The sequence below is a fragment of the Dermacentor silvarum genome, chromosome 11 (assembly GCF_013339745.2).
Source record: "Dermacentor silvarum isolate Dsil-2018 chromosome 11, BIME_Dsil_1.4, whole genome shotgun sequence".
In the NCBI taxonomy this organism is placed as follows: domain Eukaryota; kingdom Metazoa; phylum Arthropoda; class Arachnida; order Ixodida; family Ixodidae; genus Dermacentor; species Dermacentor silvarum.
In genome coordinates, this window is record NC_051164.1 from 93,178,237 (window position 1) to 93,202,876 (window position 24,640).

The 24,640-nt window shown below is 47.3% G+C and overlaps 1 protein-coding gene across 1 annotated transcript in view; it reads left to right on the forward strand.

Annotated features, from left to right (window-relative positions):
- The first annotated feature begins 12,088 nt into the window (after window positions 1–12,088).
- LOC119432742 (uncharacterized) overlaps window positions 12,089–24,640 on the forward strand; it is a 142,743-nt gene continuing 130,191 nt past the window's right edge. The window contains 1 exon segment of the mRNA XM_049658565.1: window positions 12,089–12,659. Coding sequence (XP_049514522.1) covers window positions 12,585–12,659 — 75 coding nt within the window. The 5' untranslated portion in view covers window positions 12,089–12,584.

A 24,640-nucleotide genomic window follows, 5' to 3' on the forward strand; every position in this document is an offset into this window, starting at 1 on the left:
GTACTTGTGCCTATTTACTTGGTCTCAGAGTAGATGAGCGTAAGATCTGTTGCCTTGAGAAAGTTTGTTGAAGCAATCGGAGGAACGGAAAGCGCCTTGTGCCAGGACATCGGCGTCTGAGGTGTCTCAGAGAGCGGCGGCGTGAAATCTTGTCGAGAAATTAGTTTGAAAGGAAATGGCTATGGAGCATCAGTCTGCACATTTTGGAAAAGCGAAGACTGCTTCCAGTTTTGCCCCATGTGTGCGCTAGACACAGTCATTAGCGTGCAGTATGCAGTCCAGTGTTACAGAGAACACAAAATGGTTATTTCGCGATCGATTACAGCTCAGTTTTGACACCAACGCTTCGCTATGTACGAGGGGAAGTAAAAAAGTAACGGGACTTTTGAGAAAAGGCACATTTATTCTAATGATAGAAAACTGAAACGTACATTATTTTTCTAGATAACCTCCCTGCACTTCAACGTGCTTTGCCCACCGTTTCACAAGTTTTTAATTCCGCGGGAAAAAATGTTTGGTCGCGCCTGTAATCAATTTTGCGCCGCATCAATGACTTCTGCATCGGTTGCAAATCGTCTTTCCCTGAGCGCTTCCTTCAATGGTCCAAACATGAAAATCGCTTGGAGCCAGGTCTGGACTATATGGCGGGTGTTCCAGCAATTCGAATCCCAACTCGTTTATTGTTTCGGCCGTCCGTTTGACAGAATGTGGCCGAGCGTTATCTTGCTGCAGGATGACACCTTTTCGCAGTTTTCCACGACGTTTTTATCTGGTTGCAGGTTTCAGTTTAGATCGCAACACATCGCAACAGTTCTCACTGTTCACAGTTTCGCCTCTTGGGGCGAAATGTATGGCTACCACACCTTCCATGTCCCAAAATAGTGTTAGCATAATCTTACCATGTGATGGTTGACGTGTTTAAATTTCTTAACTTCTGGTGATGAGTGTTTCCGAATCATGCTCGCAGCTTTACTTTCCGGTTCGTGATTATGTACCCAAGTTTCATTTAGAGTAACAATTTGCTGTAAAAATCCATCTCCCTCGCTACGATAACGGGCCAAATGTTTACTAGGGATGTCCAACCTTTGTGCCTTATGCTGCGCTCAGAATTCTTTCGAGACCCACCTTGCACACACTTTCGGAAAGTTTAGTCTGTCATGTAAGATGGAATACGCTGACTGATATGACTGATATCTAAAGTATTGGCGATTTCGTCCACTGTGATTCGTCTGTTTTTTCATCACCATACCCTCAATGACTTTCAAATTGTCCTCACTCGTTGACGTCGATGGCCTGCCCGATCTTTCCTCGTCACATAAATAACTTCTTCCCTGTTTGAAACGCTCTATCCATTCGTAGATCTTACTTCGCGATAAACAACTGTCAGCATACTGCGCTTGCATTCGACGAATAATTTCCACAGGTTTAACAGCTTCCTCAAACAAAAAGCGAATCACTGCCCTCATTTCCTGCTTGGTGCAGATCGACAATGGAGCTGCCATGTTTTACGGTCTGCTACACTCTAACGACTAACGCGGGAATAAGAGTGACACGCTCCATAGAAGTGTTGCAGACGACACTAATTCAGAGCTGGATACTAGCAGTGTTACCAAACCCTAGTGCGAGAAGTTGCAAAAGTCCCTTTACGTTTTGAGTTCCCCTCGTATATATATATATATATATATATATATATATATATATATATATATATATATATATATATATATATATATCAGGGTTCTCCTAAACAGTGGGCCATAATGTACATTATCTCCAGCATCTCGTTTATTTTTCTAGCCGCGGTCATTAACCGCAGGTACAACGCAGATCGTTTGCCTAAGGCTCACCTTTCAAAGACGAAAGGGCGTTGCGTGGTAAACAAGTGAAGAAAGCACAAGTTCTCGAAAAGAGCTATCACTCGGCCTCTCTCTTTATCTTCCGGTGTTCCGTTCCCTTGGGTACCTCGGCACTGGATTGCAGACTTAGTAACGTGTGTGGGACGATACTTAATTTCCTGTCGGAGACACAGACCCTGCCATGCAAATTTCCGTTTTTTGAATTTCCCTTCACGGCAGCGGTAAGAACAGCTGTTACGATCTGCTACGCATTTATCTGTTTAGCGTGGGATCAGTAGAATTCGGTGCATCACTTTGCTTTCTTGCTTTTTTTTTTGCCTACAGTATTCTTTCTGCACTTTACTTCTTTGCTGCCAGCCGATTCCTGCCCCATCGCAAGTACTGCGGTCGCACCATTTCACTAGGGACCCACCAACCAAACAACAAACCAACCAACTCTTGAGAAAAATAGGAGCCGTCACACCCGCGCGAGAGAGCCTCGCTCTACATCAAAGTCAAGTTCGATGAAGCGCTGGGTTATTGGTTCTTGAGAATGAAGCAAACAGACGCAACACACCGAACCACATTTCTGATCTTTCTCCCGCTTATACCGACTTCAACGAAGGAAATAAGTGCACCCATTATTTTCGGCCGCGTCGACTTCAATAAGGACTGGTGACATGAAAAAGTACTACGAAAGCGGAAAGAGGCAGAGAGTAATGAGGCGTTCTGGTGAGTTGGGGAATATTTTTCGTAGACGCTTTAGCGGAGGCCCAAGGGAGTATGGGTAAGTTCGCCCACACTTTCACAGTCTGCGAAGGCCTTACATCGTTGCGATGGCAAGCAGACACGTTCTCTCCAGTGGTATTCACTGCTTGCTTAGAAGGAGTATTCAAACCATTAGAGCGGGAAGGTTTAGGAGTTCTCAGCAACCTTCGAATATCTGCGAATATCTCAGCAACCTTCGGTTTGCCGGTGACATTGTCCTATTCAGCAACACTAGGAACGAATTACAACAAATGATTGAGGACCTTAACCGAGAAAGTGTAAGAGTGGGGTTGAAGATTAATATGCAGAAGACAAAGGTAATGTTCAATAGCCTGACAAGAGAACAAGAATTCAGGATTGCCAATCAGCCTCTAGAGTCTGTAAAGGAGTACGTTTAGCTAGGTGAATTACTCACAGGGGACCCTGATCATGATAAGGAAATTTACAGAAGAATGAAATTGGGTTGGAGTGCATACGGCAGGCATTGCCAAATCCTGACTGGGAGGTTACCGCTGTCGTTGAAAAGAAAAGTGCACAATCATTGCACCCTACCGGTGCTAATATATGGGGCCGAAACTTGCAGGCTAACAAATAAGCTCGAGTAAGTTAAGTACCGCACAAAGAGCGACGGAACGAACAATGCTAGGCGTAACGTTAAGAGACAGGAAGAGAACGGTGTGGATCAGAAAGCAAACGGGGATAGCCGATATTCTAATTGACATTAAGAGAAAAAAATGGAGCTGGGCAGGCCATGTAATGCGTAGGGTAGATAACCGATGGGCCCTTAGAGTTACAGAATGGGTGTCATAGAAGGGAAGTGCATTCGAGGACTGCAGAAAAATAGGTGGGGTGATGAAATTAGGAAATTTGCAGGTGGAAATTGGAATCGGCTAGCGCAGGACAGGGGTAATTGGAGATCACAAGGAGAGGCCTTCGTCTTTCAGTGGACATAAAAATAGGCTGATGATGATGACACAGTGTCGCCTTCCCACTATTGCATTCTACGTCACACAGTGCCCAGTAACAACTTGTCGCAACTTGTCGCACAGTCCGGTGTCTTTCAAATGACGCAGCCGTACCTTCATAGCGGCTTGCGCTGATGTTCGTGTAGGCCAGTTTCCAAGAATGTTGTTTTCCGTGAGTGGGCGCTTGCCCACTTGGCCTAGCGTGATTGAGAGGGCTGCTCGTTGTGGGTTTGTGATGACAGGTTCTTTTGTTATTTTGTTAGTTTGTGTGTTATAAAAACACACAAACTTTTAATAAAACTAGAAGCGAGAATAAAGAATCAAAGTAAACATTTAGCAAGACATTACAGCAACAAACACAGGAAAGTTTGGGTGCGCGTGCTATAGTCTCGACGCGAAGCAGCGGAGACGAGACGACGAGAGAAGTGGTGTTGGTCTCACCATAGAAGGTCATTGTATCGGACCGTCGTACAGGCTACCAGTGCGGGGCAGCTCTGGTGTGGAGTGAGAAGACAAGTGGCTCGGCAGCACGGGAAGGCGGCGGTGGCGTTCTGGCCGGGCAGCTGGTCGTGGAGCTCGGGCCCGTAGCCCGACAGCTCTCGTTCTGCCCACGGGCGGAGACGCTCACCGGCCTCTGCTGCCCGAGGCCGGTGATAATTTCTTTAAACAAAACACAATCATCACCAAACATTCTAATTTATACACCAGGGATAACAACATTAACAATACAAGAGAAATAGCAGAGGACCTAGCACACTGCCTTGTGGTACACCCAATGTGACCGGAAGACAATCCGGGAGTTGACCCTCTACATCTACGCAGTGTTTGCGATTTGTTAAGCAGACTGTAGTCCAACAAACAAACATTTCTCGACTTCCCATTGTGCTAAGTTTGAAAATTAGCTTACGGTGAGGAACTTTGTCAAAAGCTTTAAAGAAATCTAAGAACAGTATATCTATCTTACCGTGTCTATCGAGGGTTATGGCAAGAGCATGAAACAATGACGAGTTGAGTTACGGTTGAGAATCCTTTCCTAAACCCATGTTGAAACTTAGTCAATATAGAGCGCTCTTCCAGGAATTTTGTTGTACAAGTAGCTATGATATGTTCGATAATTTTACAACATAACGAAGTTAGTGAAATGGGACGGTAATTTCCTAGTGTGTAGGTGGTCTCCCTTTTTAAAGATGGGCACAATTTGGGCTGTCCTCCTGTCACTGGGCAATTAGGAAGTCAGCAAAGGAGAACGAACAAAGGTGGTGCTGGTGGTGAATTGTAGCAACAGGCGGGTTTAGCCTGGCGATCAAGGCCGGCAATTGCTCCGCCCGAGCGTCTCTTGCAATATCGCTGCAGTGTTTCACCATATGTCCATCAAACCAGTCTCTCTTAAGAATTCCATAAGGAGACGTGAAGTTTCTTTGAGGGCTATAACTGATTCCTCGGGAAATACAAGGTGTTGCAGGCACGCATGCGGAAGGTCCTTTTTTTTTTTTTTTTTGAGGATTCTCCAGGAGAGCGTCCCTTTCATCTTGGAATTTAGAGCACGACCACAGAAAGTGTTCAATGTCTCCTGTCTCGTCGCATGCAGTACAGTTCGGAGAATTCATTCGCCCCGTCTTAAATAACCAGGCCGGTGTACTGGCAGATCCTGTCCTTTTTCGATATAGAAGTGAGGCTTCCTCTCGGTGAAATCTCTTGGTTACGCAGGATTATATGTGGTGGAACCCAAAGCGACCCAAAGCGATTTAGAATGTCACATTCTTTTACTTGATTACTCTTTGGAGCCTTGTCTTTGGGAGGATGATAGAGCGCTGCGTATGCAAGCGCATCAGCTTTTTCGTTGCCAGAAATAGCAATGTGGGAAGAGGGAATCCACTGAATCTTTACCATGAAGCCTTTGTTGTTGACTTCTTTCACGAGGGCTAGTGATTTGCGTAGGAACTTGATGGATGGCAGACCACTGTATAGTTATGGTAACGCGGCCTTGAGTCCGTAAGGACAACCACATTCTGCGGAGGCAAAGTCTTTAGTTTGCGGAGTGCAGAAGCTATTGCTACGCCTTCCACAACTGTCGACGAGGCTATACAGTCCGACGGCCAGACCACGTATATCTCAGAAAGGGAATAAAGAATGCAGCTACCCAGCGGTCTTCGTCTACTTTTACAGCGCCATCTGTGTGTACTTGTAACTGATTCGGGTAAGTCGTGTTCAAATTTTCCAGGACTAGTGACTTGGCTTCTGCAGATGGAATGCAGCTCTTTGACTGCAATGGTGGTACACTTCAGTTGCATGTGATATCCTCGAATGTCCAGGGCGGTTCTATCTTTTCCCTCTGTCTCGAGCAGCGCAATCCCAAGACGCGATGCGTGTTCAGTGCTGCATAAAAATGTGAGCGCGGCCTGTTACCTATACGTCTTAACAGGGCTTTTCCGGGCGAAGACTCACTCAAACGTAGTAGCTGGTTCATGAGAGTCTGTGAAGCCTCAGGCCGCAGAGGGCATGAATCAGGTTCGTAGAGCACTTTCTTGTTCGATGCCGGCTGAGCGACTCAGGCACAGTTCAATACCTTTTCTGTGGCTGGCTTCTAAGCGCTCGTATTAAGTATCTGAGGGTGACATCAGAGGTAGCTGGTATAGTATCCGACTGGTACCAACGCTGTATGCAGCCGTAGCATGGACGTCGGGTGGTTGCCCCAGCGTATGCCAGCGACTCGCTGGAGCACATGTAGCCTCTGTGATGATGACGCCACAACGTGGTCAGCAGCGCGGCGCCAGAGTAGCCTGTGGTAACGCCAAGAAATCGGACGTTGATGACTTTTCGAATCTGGTATCCGTCCATATTCAGCTTCAAGCCTGTAGATTTTCTTATCACTCCAGAAAATAGTACGAATGATGATTTCTCTGCTGGTAGTGATAAACCAAGCGTTGCCAAGTGGCCCTGAATGGCATTTACTACTCCCTGGGCTATTCGTGTGAGGCGGCGATGCTGGGAGCAGGAGACCCATATGCAGACATCATCGGCATATATACATAACTTCACTGGTTTTCGATGGTTCAGGATTCTTGGGAGGCTAGCCATGGCGATGTTAAATAATAAGGGAGATAAAACACTCCCCTGTGGCACACCTCGAAATATACCTATTTCATCGCTCAAAGTGTCTCCAAGATGAACTCTGATGCGGCGATCTTGAGAAACGTATGTATGAAGTGCAATAGATGACCCGTGGTGCCTATAACTTGTAACTGGCTGATGATGGCTGCTTGAGACACGTAGTCGTAAGCCTTGGAAACATCCATAAAAACAGCAAGTTTCGACAGGCCATCCGCACTGTAATGTTCTATGTGGCTTAGCAGGTCCAGCACATTGTCTTGAGCGCTTAGACGCTGCCGAAACCCAGTCATGCATGACGGTAGTTTTCGACGCTGCTCGACATACCAAGTGAGTCTTGTGCACGCCATCGTCTCCATTAGGTTCGCTGCACAGGAGGTCAGCGATACCGGTCGGTATGAGTCCAGAGCTGCAGGATTCTTTCCAGGCTTCAGAACCGGTACCACCCGTGCTACCTTCCATAAATGTGGGTTTTCCCCTTTGGCCCACACTTGGTTAAAAAGTGCCAGCAAATCACGTCGTCTCTCCACCATTAGGTTAGTCAGCATCTGATTACTGATAAGGTCAGGTCCAACCGCACAGCGACGTCGGAGCTTGCTCGTAGCTAGTTCCAACTCTCTCAGTGTGAAAAGAGCATGCATCAGAGACGACGATAGCGGCGGAGGCGGGTTGGTTGTGCCGGCTGACCTGCCGGAAGAGTATACTTGAGCAAAGGCATTCGCAAGACTATCGGTCTTCACGCCAGTTCCAAAGATATGGTGGGTCGTTAATAACCTTGCTGGAAACTTTTGACCAGACAAGCCACTTGAAGAACGAAGAATAATAACCAATAATTTAGCAAGAGATAGAGCATATCGTCGTAGAAACACGTTTGGGATATCGTCTGGACCGCACGATGATTTGGTTTTCAAGTTCAGCAGCATGGATACCACACCAGGGTTAGAAATGAAGTGTACATCAGCACGTGGAAAGACTGTCGTGTTACACGCGCAGTTTGAATCGGAAGTGGTAAACACGCTTTGAAAATATTGATTAAAATGCTGGGCAATCTTCCTGTGATCCGTCACGTTGGTTCCGTCGACTGACATTTGTGATACTACTTTTTTTTTTTTTGCTGATATATTTCCGGAATTTACTGGGGTCGTTTTTAATAAAGTCAGGCAAAAAAAAAAAGGTTTTAAGTAAAACTCTCTGGAGCTGTGCACAGCTTGAGCGAGGCTGTTCTGTGCATAATTTATTAAATTTGCCTGTGCCGTCTTGTTTTTTTAATCGTTTAACTTTCCGCTTTGTCTGAATAATGCTGCGAGTTATCCAGGGCGTTTGCTTGTTAATTCTTTTCCGTTATGCCATCGTCGTCGTCGTACAAACGCTATCATGCATCCGATGTCCCAGCGTCACACCTTGTATTACATTCTCGACAAAGTTATTCCTCGTAATTTTGAGAATGACAGCCCACAAACAAATGTCACGAAACGAAACACCAACAGTGCATGCTTTTTATGTTTCCTCTTCTCAGACTGAAATATTAAAAGTGGGAAACAATAACAGAAACCTGAAAGTTATGTTTTTTTTTTTTTTTTTGACGCGGCTGTGCACTACCTCCGGGAACGGCCCAGGCAAGAGGCCGCGTTTCTACCAGAAAGCTACACTGACTAATTTTGCGGTAACTGTGCGCTGCGTCTCGTGTTGCGGTAAATTGCATAAGAATGTCTGTTGTCACTTCAGAAGCTAAGCACGCATATCCTTCACTTATAAAGGGAGGCTAAAATCTGTTTACTAAACTGGTCAGTTGTCTTGTGAGGGATAAAGCAAAGTTTCGTTTATGAGTTGGGGTGCACCATTCTCTTTCGTTGGCCGATGCATAAGTTTTACCCGCTGTGGTTGCTCAGTGACTATGGTGTTGGGCTGCTAAGCACGAGTTTAGCAGTAAGCGTTTTTTACTCCCACAAACATCGTGTATGCACCCTGAGGTGGCATTCCCGATTATGACTTCAAATTGCACACATTGGACAAGTATGCCACTGACTGAGAGAGAGGAGGAGGAGGAATAAACATTTATTGCGGAACCAGCACTTTAAGATGGCCGGGCCTAAGCCTCCCATGAGGGGACGTCGAGGGCTTGCCACGCCGCCGCCTCACGGGCGTGTTGGGTCGCCCAGGTTTGGCCGAAAAAAAATCTTTATTGAGCACAGCCCACAGTTCGGTCTCGAGGCAACCAAAAGCTCAGCTAAAAGGTGAACGATATGATGTCACCGCGCTCCCCTGCGCCTTGTTTTTACCGTAAACTTAAAGGGCCAGACGCCGTGTTGACAGATCTGACAGCAGATACGCAGCACGTACGTAGCAAATGCAACTCACCTTCGCATTTCAAGAAAAGGGGAAAAAAAAAAAGAGTTGGAGCGCCAACACGGAAAGGTTGGTGCGCCAGGTGTGAAAGAAGGTACTCCATTTTGTGCACACATCTATTTCATTTCGATATGTGTCGAATGCTAATTGCCAATGATCCAGCGGCAATGAAAATCAATCATGCTCGCATAACAGGGCAAAATACACACGGGCAAGGCCTCGGTCTGAAATGTGGCGAATACATATAGCTTATTATCGCTCAGAACGGTCTGTTTACTTAAGTATACCTGTAGTGTAAATGCGCTGACGTTGGATTGCGAATTTCTCACCACTCGCCCAATGTGTGGAAAATATGCCTCGCAGGAAACGACCGAAGCGGAACAAGCATTCAGAGAAAAATGTGACCAGTGATACAGGCAGAGCAGCCGAGCACCTGCCGGCCTAGCGCGCATCAACTAAAAACTACCGGGCACCAAACCTCTCGGCAAATCTCGATTATCCGCGATCTCGACGCAAGAGGTCACGTGTTGAGCCACGACTGTGCAAAGGGACTGGCTTCACGGAGAGTTCGCTTGCCAAGGCTGGCTGTGTAACGTAATGCTCTCTCCTGACTTTTTCATTCCTCCATGGTTGAGACGCTTGGTGAACACCTCCAAGATAGCACAGGGCCGGTGCACTTCGATCCGTGACGTCATGCTACCTTGCCCGATTGCCACAGAATCTAATGGGGACGTTCCCGCGTAAGCCTCGGTGATTTTGGCGTCACGGCTTTCGCCACGCCGGGCTTGGCAATGAATATTTCAGTCCAAATAGCATGACGTCATAAAGCAGAGGGCACAGGCCTGCTATCTAGTAGCTGTTGCCTTGGCGCGTTTCGATCTGGCCTTACCGAGGCGTACTAGAACGCAGGCGAGTGCTTGCGAGGAAAGGAACGCGCGGATCACAAAGGCTTCCGTGAGTGAGGGTGACGTGGCGTCGCCTCGATGCCCTCTCCCCTTACGCTATCGCGCCAGGTGTCCCCTTTCGCCCGCCCTTCTCCGCCGAGGTGCACTCGTGACGTGGCGTCGCAGCCAATGAGAATTTAGGTGCCGTTTTTGGCTTGCCCAGGCGATAGATGCCGGCTCTTTCACTCAATGGGCCATTTGATGCTTTCGCATCAACATTTTATACAATACTGAAAGCAAGCTAATGGGACTGTGATTCTTCAATTCTTTAACGTCTCCCTTCTGATTGATTAGCTTAATGTTGGCATTCTACCAGCCCTCTGGTACACTTGAAGTCGTGAGGCATCGCGTATAAAGGGTCGCAAGCTCTTCAAGCATAATATCTCCTCCATCTTTGATTAAATCGATTATTATCCCATCTTCTCCGGCCTCTTTCTCCCTGGGCATGTCTTGCAAGGCCCTTCTAGCTTCATCGATAGTTATAGAAGGAGCCTCTGTATTCTATTCATCAATGCTTCTAATTAAGGTTTCATGGCTGCTCTGAGTACGGGTCAGTATAGAATTCTTCTGCTGCTTTTATTATATCATCAAAATTGCTGATGACATTGTCCTGTTTATCTCTTACTGCATACATATTGTCCTGTCCTATGCCATGTTTTCTTCGCACTGATTTCATGCTGCGGCCCTCTTTTACTGCTTCCTCAACCTTTCCGATGTTATAATTTCGAATATCGCTTGCTTTCTTCTTGTCTATCAGCTTTGACAGTTCAGCGAATTGTCTCTGATCTCTTGAGTTAGTCACTTTCATGCTTTGTCGTTTATTAGGTTCTTTGTTACTTGGGAGAGCTTACCTATTGGCACCTATGGTGCCTTACCTCCTACTTCAATTGCCGCTTGTGAAATCAGGTATAATTACGGTTTTACGGATAACCTGCATGTTAGCTTCATCTTCCTGTTCTAAAGCTTCATATTTGTGTGCGAGCACCAGTCTGAATTCGTCTGCTTTATTTACCCTGACTGCGTCTAGGTTGACCTGTTTCTTCTTGACTAAGTTTGCTATTTCTGTCTTGAAATTCCCCAATTTAGGGTAGCAAACCAAGTTTTCCTTCTTGGTTAACGCCCTGCCTTTCCCTTTCTTCTATCTCCCTCTCCGTGTTCGAACAAACATGAAGAGTGCTTTACTGATCTTCGAATAAAATTTGTAGAAACTATTCCTGCGTGATTGCTGTTGACTTGATGACCTCAAATTGCAACAGCCTCAGTCAATGATACGATTCTATTTTATAAAATGAACTTGATAATCTTTCAACCTTCTTCTTCTGATTCTTCCCATTTGTTTTCCCTCGAATCAGTCAGCCCAATCCGACATGAATGCGCGGAACGATTTCTTTCGTAGTTTAAAAACAAACATAAAATAAAATAAAATAAAGCAATAAGAACAATAAATAACTTTCCCGCGTGGTGCAGTTTTATAATGAAACCGGTCACCGCTCAAGTTTTGTTCAAATATCAGGGATGCCGAAACTGGCATGTGCTTCCAGGTTATCTAAATATTTTAGACCGACGTCTAGAGCTCATGAGTGATCACCGAGTCAAAACAAATAATCCATACTTCCGGAATTCCCAGAGTGGTTCAACAATGGCTAAATTCGTTTGGTTTAGGGTGCTTAATAAAAATAGCTGCATTTGTGTGGGTTAGACGAAACGTATATTCTAGCTTTGCCGTTTTGTTTTTTTACTCGGCTGTTTTTTCCTCTGGACTGTGTGGTTGCGATCTTGGAGACGCCCTCTTTCATTGTTTGCAAGAAGCGGTGACATCTCATAACGGCAAGAATGAAGATCGAAACACAGGCCCAGAGCGCGTTTCCGCGGCAACCCGCCAACGCGAGATGGCAGCACCTGACGGGTCGAAGGAATCTTCTCGCTCTCTTCCGTCGCCGAACTCGAGCTTCCCGTCTTCGGGGCGAGGCAGGGTGAGGGCGGGATCATTGAGCGAGAAGGAAACACAGCGAAGAGGGAAAGAAGAAAGGAGCGAGTTGCGTGGTGGCGGTCGCGTGCGCGAGAGGCGTGCGAAAGAAAGAGAAGCTCCGCACCGGCGAGCCACTTGGATCCTGCCAAAATTTTCGGGCGGGCTACGCCGGCTCGCAGCGTGTCGGGATCCCGTGTTCGTTGCGGTCGCTTCGAAAAGTGCACGCGACTTGCTGTCCGGCGTGCTTCGACTCGTTCCATCCGTGCTTGAGCTACTGACTCTGCGCGTCTCGAACAAAGCCCGTCGTGTGTCCGAATCGGCAGGATCGATCCCGTAAGGCCTCACCCGTGGATTCGTCGTCTGCTACTCCCCAGTCCGTCGTGCTCGGACGGTCGTGTTGTTCCGGTCGCTCCGTGAGCCTCTCTCTCTTTCTCCCCGCACTGACTCGGGCCCCGTCAACTCTTTCAGAAGCTCAGAAGAGTTTTGACAAGTGCGCGCGCGTGTGTGTTGTTGAGGAGCGCGACGACTGAACGGTTGTCGTTCTCGTTCCCTTGTCGTCGTGGCGTAGGTGATGGTGTCAGTGTCAGTACTACGGACGGATCGCGTGCAACGTTGCTGCTGAGGGCTGGGAAGAGCGCGAGCCGCCGAAATGAGGACCTTGCTGGAAGATGCTCCATTCAAGAATGTGAGAAGGAAAGTTCACTCCTCCGAGCGTGCCGTGCGGGTAAGAACGCCTAATTTGCCACGGTGCGCTTTTTTTTTTTCTGTGCTTAACTCTTTCCTGCATGGCAATACTAACGGCTGTCACGAAGAGCGTGATCGAACGTTAACGTGATTCGACGAAGGTTGCAGTACGACCTTGTTTGTGACTCATAAGGACAAAAATGAGTTATAGTGCAAAACAAGTATGAAAACAACAGAATACACATGGAACGTACACACAGCACTGTGGGTGTAGTGTGTCTTCCGCTGTCGTCGCGGTCCTTTGCGCTATAAGTCGCGTATGACATGTTAAACTTGATCGCGTTCCCGTTACAAACATCTGCGATATCGTTTCTTCTTGAAGGTAGGGACACTAAAACTGATCTGTTGAGCGCATCTTGGTTTCCGAAAGCAAATCTACTTAATCCCACCTGTAGCTCTCTCAGAATCGCTTCTAGAATTCACACGAAAGACGTTGTAGCATTTGCAGGAACTGTCGTATTTAATTAGCGGGCTTTGTACTTTCTCACACCCACCGTGGGCTGCATTTCTGTGGATTAGAGGAAACGTATATTCTAGCTCTGCCGTTTTGTTTCTTTACTTGGCTGTTTTTTTTTTTCTGGACTGTGTGGTTGCGATTTCGGAGAATCCCTTCGTTCGGCGTGCAGTCTAGAGGTTAGGCTATGCGATATAATCTTCGGGCGCGTTGTCCGCGGCAGCAGGTGAATGTCACGTGATAAATTATGCTGTTCCAAAGCGGCTTCCGAACCAAAGGTAAGAAAAGCAGGCGGGAACTGCTTCCGTCGAGACCGAACGCATACCGCGCGCATCCGACTTCAGCCGAATCACGAAGACTCCCTCCTGCTGCGTCGGGCCCGACCTGAGTCGAGCCGCGTTTCTGAAAAGCAAGAAACGCCCGGCAAACCGGTAGGTCTGAGGTCCTCCGCCATCGCCTTTTCGGCGGCGGAAGGGCGGGATGTAATGAAGAGGGAAAGGAGAAACGGCGCGTTCTCGCTTACTCGTTCCCCTCGCTCTCTTTCACAGTCCCGCGCTTGCCCCCCTAGACGGGTTGTTCACATCTCCGACCGCGGCGAAATGTTGGATCTTCTCGGTGGAATGGCTTCGCCGGAGGCCTCACGCACGGCTCCGCGCCCTTTCCACTCGTGCGCCCAAAGACACCGAAGAAAGGATGTGTGTGAGAGAGAGAAGTACTGAGGAAAATGAAGTGGAGAGGGGGGCGTCGGAAGCACGCAACAGCAGAAAAAAGCATCGGACTGGTTGTTGGACGAACTTGACCTTGCCGTCAGAACTCGATTACGAGGAGGAGGATAGCTCGCGCCGACGTCGTCAACGGCACGGTCTTGCAGCGAACGCGCCGCTGTTCCTGCAGCAGACCTCTCCTCCACCTCCTCCACGCCCTTTTCCTTTCCGCCGCACGTTTTGCATTCTAACCTTCCTGTCATTTCTTTTCGCTCCTCGGCATCGGGCTTTGCCCTGTATTTATTTTTGATGCAGCGCATTTCGTTGTCGTCGCTTTTTCGTCGATTGCGGCGCGTAGGTGACACCAAGTTGTCGCGGCTTGACATCTCTTTTGTTTTTCTTTTTCTGTTTTTCTTTTTTGTTTTTTAATGCTTTCACGGCTCGTAAACAGCAACTCAGTCGCTTGTGCGCTTTTCTTGGGCCGTCCTGTGTTTCTGCCAGTCGTGAACAAGGTGGTACAGAACTCTGTTGATAGCAGATGCATTCTTATCAAGCACTCGCGCGGTCACCAGGGGGCGCGATCGGAGATCTTTGTTCGTTTCGCGTTCTGTTCAGTTGCTGCAATGCCACAAAGTGGCAGTATGCAAAATTTGTGACAGCGGGAGGGAGAGAGCAGCCAATCCGCAAGCGGTTAGCTCTCGTCCGGGGAGTTCGTCTTTTTTTTGTGTGACGTCAGAATGACGACACGCTCCTCTCACTCATTTTGCTTACGAGCACATCGTCTGTTAAGAGCAGAACGCGAAGACAGATGTGAAGTTCTAGCGGGCATCCGCTTGCTACGAGACCGGCTTCGCATGGCACGTCTGGTCATTGCATTGGATCGAAACGGCGGCTGCGGCTACGGAATGGTTCACCGCTTGCCGATTGGCTGCTCTCTCCCTGCCGTTTTCACAAATTTTGCATACTGCCACATTGTGACGTTGCAGCAACCGAACAGAACGCGTTTCGAACAAAGATCTTCGATCGCCCCCCGGGACTATATTATAACTGTGGAATGATTTTCAGATCAACCACTGCTACCGCGAGTCGCACTTGATTGCCACATCACTGTCCTTGTAAAGTAATAAATGCCAGATTGTAATTGTAACTTATTTGCACAAGAGCGAGTCTGCGCTCGGTGGCGTGTTAGACAGCTAGAAAAGAATCATTACGCGTGAGCGCCTGCGGGTTTATTTGGTTAAGTTGTGCTGTTTCCTGCATCATAACTTCTCCCGAAACAATCCCTGTACGCCGTAGTTATGCAGCCTCGAGCCAAGTGAACATCCTCCAGGAATGAGATTGCGGACTGCTAGAGCACGGAAAATTTTCGGTGCTCTAACAGTTTACTCTTGCATTTAGTACGTTTTGAGGCAAAACGTACTAAATGCAGCAGCATCATTATCATTATTATTTTTTTTTGCTTCTAAGTGGCTTCGTTTCGTGTTAACAGTTATCAGCGGTGCTATTTTGGATATTTCCGAATATCTCCATATTGTCATATTCGCCATCGTGGTAAGTTCTGATTGGCCCACAGGCTTGCTATGGCCTCTCTGGTCGGCTCAAAACGGCACCATGACGGAATTTAGCGACATAGTGGAATTCGACAACTTTCAGCACACCTGGTGTCCATTAACGATCGATAGTGAAGCGGTGGCCTAACGAAAATTTCTTCACAATGGAGATTTCACTTGTTAGTAGCCAACCTATATAACCGAGGAGTAGGCAGGAAGGGCTCTGTTGCTGGAATAGAACGCTTCCTAATGCTAAGGTGCAAGTAGGCACCTTTTGTTGCAGAAGTTATCCTCACTGGTACGAGTGAATTGAATGCTTAACGTATAAAGAACTAATTGAGTTTTAACGAAAGTAGCGCGCTGTACATGGCAGGTAGAATAATTTTTGTTTGAACTGTGAGCCACACTGAAGGCATTGTTACGCGATCTAAGATTACCACTATTATGCGCGCAGTATCACTTTTAGCAAAATTTCGACACAGAGCACGATGAACTTGCATATGTGATGTACACCGATGCACACGGCTGTCAGATTTCGTATGCGATTCGCCTATCGGATACGACGTTGTCCAAAACAGGGCACTGAAACAAGTTCTAACTATTAGCAGGGTCAAAAGTATTGAAGGACCCTGCTATTAGTATAGAAGACCTCAGTGTTTAATTAAAGCACGTCGTCTGAAGAATCACATGCCGCAAAAAAAAAAATCAAATCCTTCAAATCATAACTGACAAGATGATCGCAGACATATATATTTTTCATTTATTTAACTCAAAATTAGGAATAATAGTACTACTGAAAATGTTATCGCGATCACGAAATCGCCCGATAGCTGTGCAGTGCAATAATACGTGGCTCACATATTGACAGGAGGCTCTTCTGCAGATCGGCGACGTTTTCTTACTATGTTAAAAAAAGTGCTGCACGGCCCCTTTAACTTGGCTGCTATGAATAACTGTTTCATTTTTTTCTAAATAACATGACAACAAGGAAGAAGGAAACGGAGTGTCGTACCCGTCTCGTTCTTCCTTCTTTGTGGCTGTCTCAGTTCGCGCTGTTATGTCATTCGAACACCACTCGTAAGGCGAGCCGGGTGCTGGATTTTACGGTGATCGTATGCAAATGGAAGCAAGGACCTTAGAATGCTACGCATATGTTATTAATGCGAAATAATTATAAGCCCCATTGCGCGAAAACCCGGCGTCGTCGGCGTTGCCACCGAGAGATGCAACCAAAAATTGCCGACGGTGCAAAGAGAGAAAGCACGTCAAGAATACTCGGACTGACCTCAGATTTCTCAGAGAGCCTACTGTAAACAAAGCAAATCGATTGGGGCACGTGACGGCACAGCCAATGGGGAGGTGGTGGCGCCACGTCATGAGTGTATAATACGAGTGTATAAAATAAAAAAATTACCGCCCTTCCGCTGCGTGAAGATGGTCGAACAGCGAAGCTGTGTTACACCGAGTGTTAAATGCATGTGCATGTGTTGCACTTGATGCAATTGCGTAAACACAAGTAAACACAGATCTACACCCGGAACTCATATTGAAACGTTGCGAGGCGAGAAGAGGCAGCGACTTCCGACGCTACTCGACGAGTGTCCAGTTCTCTGGTCGAAACCTGCCAAGTCGCCGCCAGAGGCATGGGCTGCAGTCACGGACACCGCGCGCGTTCGGCCCGAACGCGGGGAAACGCGGACGGCGTCGGCAGTAGCTCCGCACGTTGCCTCGTTGGGGCTGCTACATATTTGCGGTTCTCTCAGTGTGTTTTTTTTTTGCATGCAAGTTGTGCCGCCCCCTTTTCAGCGTGCCAGTAATGAAGGCAAGCGTCGAGCCCGTTCACTAGCCAACTCTCGCTGACGCTCGCGGTAGGCAGCCACTTCCTCAGGAGTACGCAATACTCATGGTCCTCCCATAGTCGCATCGCAGCCCACCTACGATGCGCGTTCGTTATCCGAAAGGGCGCGCTGCACAGAAAAACCTTCTCTTATACTATAGTGCCTAGAATATATAAGTATATTCTAGGCACTATACTTATACCCACCGCCTTTCCTCCTCGCGCCCAGCGTGGCCTCTCATTTGTCGCCTCCCCCCCCCCCCAGCGCGCCTCTCCACCTCCGCTGGTCACGTGACCTGCCTTCCCCCGGCGCGGCTCTCATCCTCTCCTGGTCATGTGACTAGCGTCACACCGCCGGACGGACAGACGGCGAAGGATCGACTTGGAACGGCTTCGCTCTTAAAAGCATTAAGGTCCAACTGAACGCCGCTTAGTGGTCCTTCGAGTTGTAAACTTCTCGCAAGCAAGCGAGTCGAAAGGGCAACTGCTGATAACAGCGCCATCTTTACGTCACGAGACAAAGGGGCACAACGATTGGTAAGCCGTGCCGCCGCCGAGTATCGCGACACATGTGAAAGAGGCATCCGCGGTGGTGAGTGGCATAACAATGGGTCATCCATCATCCGTTTTGACATCTGTGCTAAGGCACAACTGGTGGGAAATCGGCACGTATATATATATATATATATATATATATATATATATATATATATATATATATATATATATATATATATATATATCGAGCCGTTTGAGTGAAGCGTTCACCGTGCGTCCACTTCGTCGTTTTTGTAGCCAAACGCACTCCATGTCTCTAAAGACACTTTAATGCTCCCACGCGAGAGCCCGCGCATGCTCAGTCGATAGTGGTACAGCACGACGGCGCAGCCTCGAGCGTTCCTATAGTTGTCGAAATAAAAATGTCGCAGTATCACCCGAAATGCGAAGCATCAATTGCGATAGCAAATTAGTAGAGAGCTATACGGAATAAGGATAGTGTTTTATCAGCTGTATAAACTTGGAGATGCAGCAGCACCAGCAACGCGCAGAACTGTTGTCGACGCCCGTAGGCCTATTGCCCGCGTTCGCACTGAACGCGCGCGGCGTTGGTGACTGTTGCCGGTGCCCCTGGGGGCGGCTCGGAGGTTTTCGACGAGATCAGAATGTAACACTCGTCGAGCAGCGTCGGAAGCCTTTACCACCTTCTCGCCTCAAAACGTTTTTATATAAATACGCATTTGGTGCTGCAGCTAAACGTCGCCTCCCCTACCTCCCTTCCGTCCCCCCACGGCCTTTCGTGCGGCGGAAGAAGTCGCGTGCGGCGGAAGAAGTCGAAAGCGCGCATTCCTCGCGCGCTTTCCCTCGCATAGACAGCATACGGTGCGCGGTAACGATTTCATCGCGGTTGGACTCTATACGGAACCTCACGGGGATGGCGACGGCAGAAATCCGCTTGGAGTGTCTATATAATTGCTATCGCAATAAAATACTTTTGTGGCTGGAGTATTTCATGGGTAGTCGTAGTAAATAAATTAAACACAACGAGGGAATATTACGTGTACTAATGCTGTATTGTAAATATGAATCGTATTACGCGTTCGGATTGCAGAATTTTGTTACGAATGTAGTACTGTATGTTAGTTCTTTAGTGCAATGTGGTTATTTTTTCTCCTCATCATCAACGTTTGGTATCTGCTCTGTTGCAAAGCGCGCTCTCCCCTTAATTACTCACGTTTCATACGCGCGCCTGTAAAATATCATGCGTAAGAAATTATTTAAAGCGGTATATGAATATGCGAATAACTTCTACCCAGGAGAATTAAATAATAGTATCAATCATACAAAGAAACCTTTATGTGCCCAGGTGCGACCAAGGATCTAAATAATAATAATATTTATAGTAATACTAATGGCTAGCTCAGCAGTCTCTTTTTCAAACAGAAAGTCAGGTAAGCTCATCACGTACATTCCCGCAGCGGGACCAAAGCGTCGACTCTCGAGAACACCACCGGAAGAGGCCCAGAGCAAGCACTCTGGTTTGGTTTGGTTTGGTTTGGTTTGGTTATATTCCTTCTCTCTGTATAAATCGCCGTCCGCTACGCTTAACGTCTTTTTTCTCGGCTCCAGTTAATGAATGGTTCGTGGCAGGCATCGCATCGGCGGTAACTCCTGAGGCAATGCCCTTTCTTAGCGCCAACGTTCTACCCATTGTCGGGGGCTTTCTCAATCTTCATGTGTATAATTCATTCAGATCATTACTCTGTCAGTTTACGCACTTTTCGTTATTGCTCTCTCTCCCTCTCTATCTCCCATTACTTCCGTTCGAGACGTGTTTCGTGTCTTTCTCGCATTCTGGGATCTTTCCTTCAGCGCGTTCTTAAGGTTTTTGTTCTCCTTTTTGATCCGGCTGACGCCATCAGCCTCTATCGCTGCATTCAACAGACCGCTGTGCTTTTGTTTCTCTAGCTTGTACAGCCAGGTCTTCATATATATCTGTTGTAACTGTGCTTGCAAACCCTCGGGCTTTATTCCGAAATATCCGTGGACGTGTTCTCTCGCGATGCTCCCACGCCGGCGCGAGTCGGTCTTTTTCATTCGTTTCTTGCGTGCTGCCGGCCTGTCTTCTTCTACGTATGCCACGGGCGGGGCCTCAAATAATACCGTATTTACTCCATTCTAGAGCGCACTTTTCTTTCGGGAAAATTCGTTAAAGTATGACACGGGCGTTAAAATATAGCACAAAACGAAAAAAAAAATGGGATGGGTGGGATCCCTTCTCCCAATCTCGAATCGGTTCGAGGAATCCAAAAGAACAGCAGACTCCTCCTACCGCTTGCACCACAAGCACACACTAGAGAGAAAGAGGGCGCTGTATTAATACGCCAAGCGCAAACTCACTACGGGACGATGTTATTAAACACGACACTGAGGAAAGCAGAGCTAACAAACCGGCGCGCCAAGTATATGGCGAATGCTCGAACGCACTTCATGCTTACAAGGAGCACTCTCTACCCCGGGGCACTCTACTCTGCACACTTTCTTAAGTCGCTCAAATATCCCACCCATCCCTTCCCGACACCTGGGAGAGTGCGACCGCTCCGCCGCAAGAGATGCTCCCTACACTGATGGCCCGTGCTGGTGGCCCGCATAAAACGCGTTAAAGGGATTAGTAAAAGGACTCGAAGCCAATAACGGGTACACAACACGACTCCGAGAGCGACGACTCGGACTAAAAAAATCGAGTCCCAAGAAATAGAGTCTCCAGAATTGTAATCACGGGTCACTAAAAAATAGACACAAAAAGATAGAGTCACTAAATCATGGAGTCACTAAATCATGGAGTCACTAAATCATGGAGTCACTAAATCATGGAGTCACTAAATCATGGAGTCACTAAATCATGGAGTCACTAAATTATGGAGTCACTAAAGATAGAGTCACTAAGAATAGAGCCACTGAGAAATAATCACTCAGCAATGCAGTCACTAAGAACAGAGTAACTCGGAAATAAAGCTTCTCCCTTTGCCAATCTCGAAGGCCGTGCGTTGGCGTACCGTAGGCGCCGGATCAGCTGCGAGCGCCTAAAGCTTGTCATCTTGGGGTCACAGTGGCGCAAAACGATTGATGGCCAGTCCAGTGTGGCTCGGATGCAACACATTTTCTTTTACGCACGTGACAATAAATCGCCATTTCTCTCGCTTACCATGAAAATCCGGTAAGGGAGCAGGGAACGGTATTGTAATTTGGATTTTTTTAAAGTATGAAAACTACCGCGAGCTTTACAGTCAAGGGCATTGCGTTTTCTACTCCTAGCGATGAAAAAGAAAAATCGCAGGCGCGTTATTGTAGAGCGCACGCTAGAGTCGAGATAGATTCGTACCGGAAAGTGTGGGAAGTCCCTTAAGAATGACAATCGCATTATTAAGGACAATATCCTGACAACATTATTACAGCAGGAGGCTTATAAAAAAATTGGCCACATATCTGCTTGCTTCGCTGCAAATGACGCCGAAAGACCCTTCTGCCGCCCCTGATACGTAACACCCTGTCTTCTCTCTCCGACCCCTCACGCTCTTCCCCTCCCCTCTCACTCCTCCCATGATGGATGCAATGAAGGTTTTTGCTGAATTCAATTCAAAGATCCCGCGTTCGCCCTGCTCTCGCGCCATCTGTTGGGACCTTTTATTACTGTTGGCTTAAAGCCGGCTACAGAGCCGCGACTTCAGTCGGCTTGTTTTTAACGCGTAGCGTCTCTTCGACACCATTTCTAACGCTTCGAGTTTTCATTTACTAACGTAAAAACCGGTCCAATGTGTATTCTTAATTAAATTAACGCTGAGGATCACGGTTACGTACATATATTTTGCCTCAAATAGGCCTGAGGTATCCTTTGCGCTGTATAATGGTGACGTGTATGACCCCGTGCCACCGGTGCTAGTAGCTCGCTTGGTTTTGGCCGGGCGGTTGAATCGAGTGACAGACAGACAGACAGACAGGCAGGCAGACAGACAAAGTTTTTCGCGTTTAGGTAGCCCAAGAAAGACTATTGTCTTTAATGAACCCAGTGTCGCACACAGCCCAGTGACACGAGTTGGTGCTGTGGTTGGTTTCGAACTCGGTTCCCTCATCATAGCCAGCCCAATGCTCTACTCAGACAGACGGACGGACGGACGGGCGGACTTTTAAATGAAAACTGGAGATGCTTGCCTGGGGCGGCACGCTTACCTTGTTACTTCAGGTGACTGTGATGATAAATGATAAATGAAGTTACACACAGAGAACATACGACGCTTTCCACACACATCATCACATAACATACATAATTAAATGATCTCGTTGAGACCATATGTCTGGCAGAAAAAGTTGAAAGTCCTTCGCTGCGCGGGACGCGAAGTCGGCACCATACCACCATGGCCCAAGTACAATCGAGTAGATGCGGTATATACTTCGCAGAAATGACGAGCCGAGGAGAAGCGCCGATCGTGGCGCGTCTCGGCAGCTGTCTGGCGCTGAGCCGTGCTCCCTCAAGGGCTGCAGAAGATAGCGCCAACCTTTCCCTTTCCCTCAAGAACCACTTACCACCAGCTGTCGAATAAACACGCGCTCGGCTGATTTTCATCCCTTTTTTCGCGCGCGTCGCCTCTCAGCACCCACTCCGTCGCATCGCGCCTGTTGCTTGCCTCTCGCGTTCCATGCAGCTTCGAGCGTCGCGAGGTGTACCCCCCGAGGCGGAAGAATTTCGACGCCTTTTTGTCGAACGACGACGAAGATGTACACACATGTTCTCTGAGTATACTTCAATTTTTTTTTTTTTTTTTTGCGCGATAGAAATAGCACGGAGGCGATCGCTTTGTTAGGCGCCGGTTGTTTCCATTCAAATATACGTTCCGCTGCTCGCCAGAGCATAACACAAGCCGATCAAGAATAACTTCAAAGGGATAGCGAGGAATTGGCAATGTTTGGAGAAGTACGTTGTAATTCTTTGAGAATCAAGGTGGCAGCTGCCCGCCCTGTATAGTTATAGGATACACAGGGCGATGTGGCGAACTCGCGTTGGCGCTGCCGTCAGCTGCAGCGCAGGCAAAGTGAAGGAAAGAAGAAAAGGCGAGAAGAAGATGTGCACTTTTGGCGCTATCGTTCTTAAGAACGCCAGCACAATTTTCGGGGGCATGTTTGCAAAATTTCCACACCGTTGAACATTGCCCCAGGCGGCTAACGGAAAAGGACTATTGTAGGCAGCCGAACGAAGCACAAAGCTTTATAATATATAGACTGGTAGATATAGAGCGACAGGCTCTATATAGACTTGGCTGAACTTCTTCCTTATGGATGATTATATTAACGTGTGGATGATTATAGTAATATTCCTCAATATAATTTTTATCGCGAAATTGTTTTGGGGCAATTAGTCTCACGTAGCCTTTACGTTCTAGAATGAGGTGGTTTTCAAAACATTACCCAAACATTATTGCTTCGGGAAAAAGAAGTCATTACTCACGGTGATTAAGCAAAGTGTTGTTTTGGGCTAGTTGGTAACTTGTGGTAACATATATTAACGGCGCAACTAAAAGACAATGGAACAGAAAGCGTCAGGACGAGCGCTGTATTTTGTTACTGACCGAACAGAATCCGTTAGCGAAAAGTGTACTGAAAAGCATTGTAATGTAAATGCGATGAAGAAAAAAGTTTGTCCCAAAAATGCACAAACGTTCAAGTGAAAATGCATGCAAATGAAAACTGGGTTCGGTACCAGGACTGGGTGGGCTGGTATAAAGTACCAACGGGTGTGCTGGTACTGGGTGTGCTGGTAACTTGAACGTTTATTGAACTTAAAAATCATGCGCGCACTTCAAGCCATGAGTGCCCAGCTGTCCATTATTCGTAGTCTATGCTTCAATAGTATGTACTTCACATTATCGTGGGCACGATGGTATGATGATGATATTTTTTTTTTTTTTATTGGAGCGTACGGACCGACACGGGGGGAGTACGAGGAAACCCTTAAGTGGAAATATCAACTCGGGAGTTCTTATTAAAGTGCACGGGAAAGGTCACATCGTTTCGCTCGGTCTCCGTCGCACTGAATTTGATTAGGTTTATTGCATCTAAAGGAATATGTCGAGAAATCTTGAAGTCTACACACTGTAGGAAGCAACAACACAACTACGGAGCCTCAATGCAATGACCTAAACGAAAACGCGTTACAGGCGAGACTGTTGAGCAAAGCCTTGCCTGGCATTTAAGTAGGCCAAATGCGCGATGAAGATGACGTGGCAAGGCCTGAGCGCCCGCCAAAGAGAGTGTGGGCTCTCGCCTAAATTTGGTGAGCGCCTCCCCGCTCCTGTCCTTATTTTAAGGCGTAGTCACAGGACAAGGAAATCGGGCAATGTGCAGTGTAATGGCAAAATGATTGTTAGAACAGTTCTAGTCATAACTTCCCGCGTTTTACTAGCCTTTTTTGTCCTTGAAAACTTTATTTTGTGCCAAAAGCAGCCGCAGACCTGGTGCGTGCCGTCAACTCTTCTGTCACTATAATTTGTTATCAGATTCGCTTCTTTGAGTGATCGCGATTCGATTGCTCAAAAAAAGGAGGGAAACTTGCTTCATCTAAGCATCAGTTCGAGAGTGCAGTTTTGTTGCTGTTCTGTTTCTCCTTGGGCGAATAGGGACAAGTGGAAGCAAGCAAGTAATGGATAATTAATTCGCTCGGCCAGAGAATGGAGAAACGATAGCACTGTGCCGACCGTCTGATTTCACTTTGACCGCTTCTCTTTGCAACTAGAACGTGGCGGACGGAGGTCGGAATTTCATATGGGCACGTGATGACGAGGGACGTACAGTGCAAGAAGCAACAAACTGTCGTGCTTTGGTTCTCATAACAGGTAAAAAAAAGTGTTGATATATTATCTTTCGAAA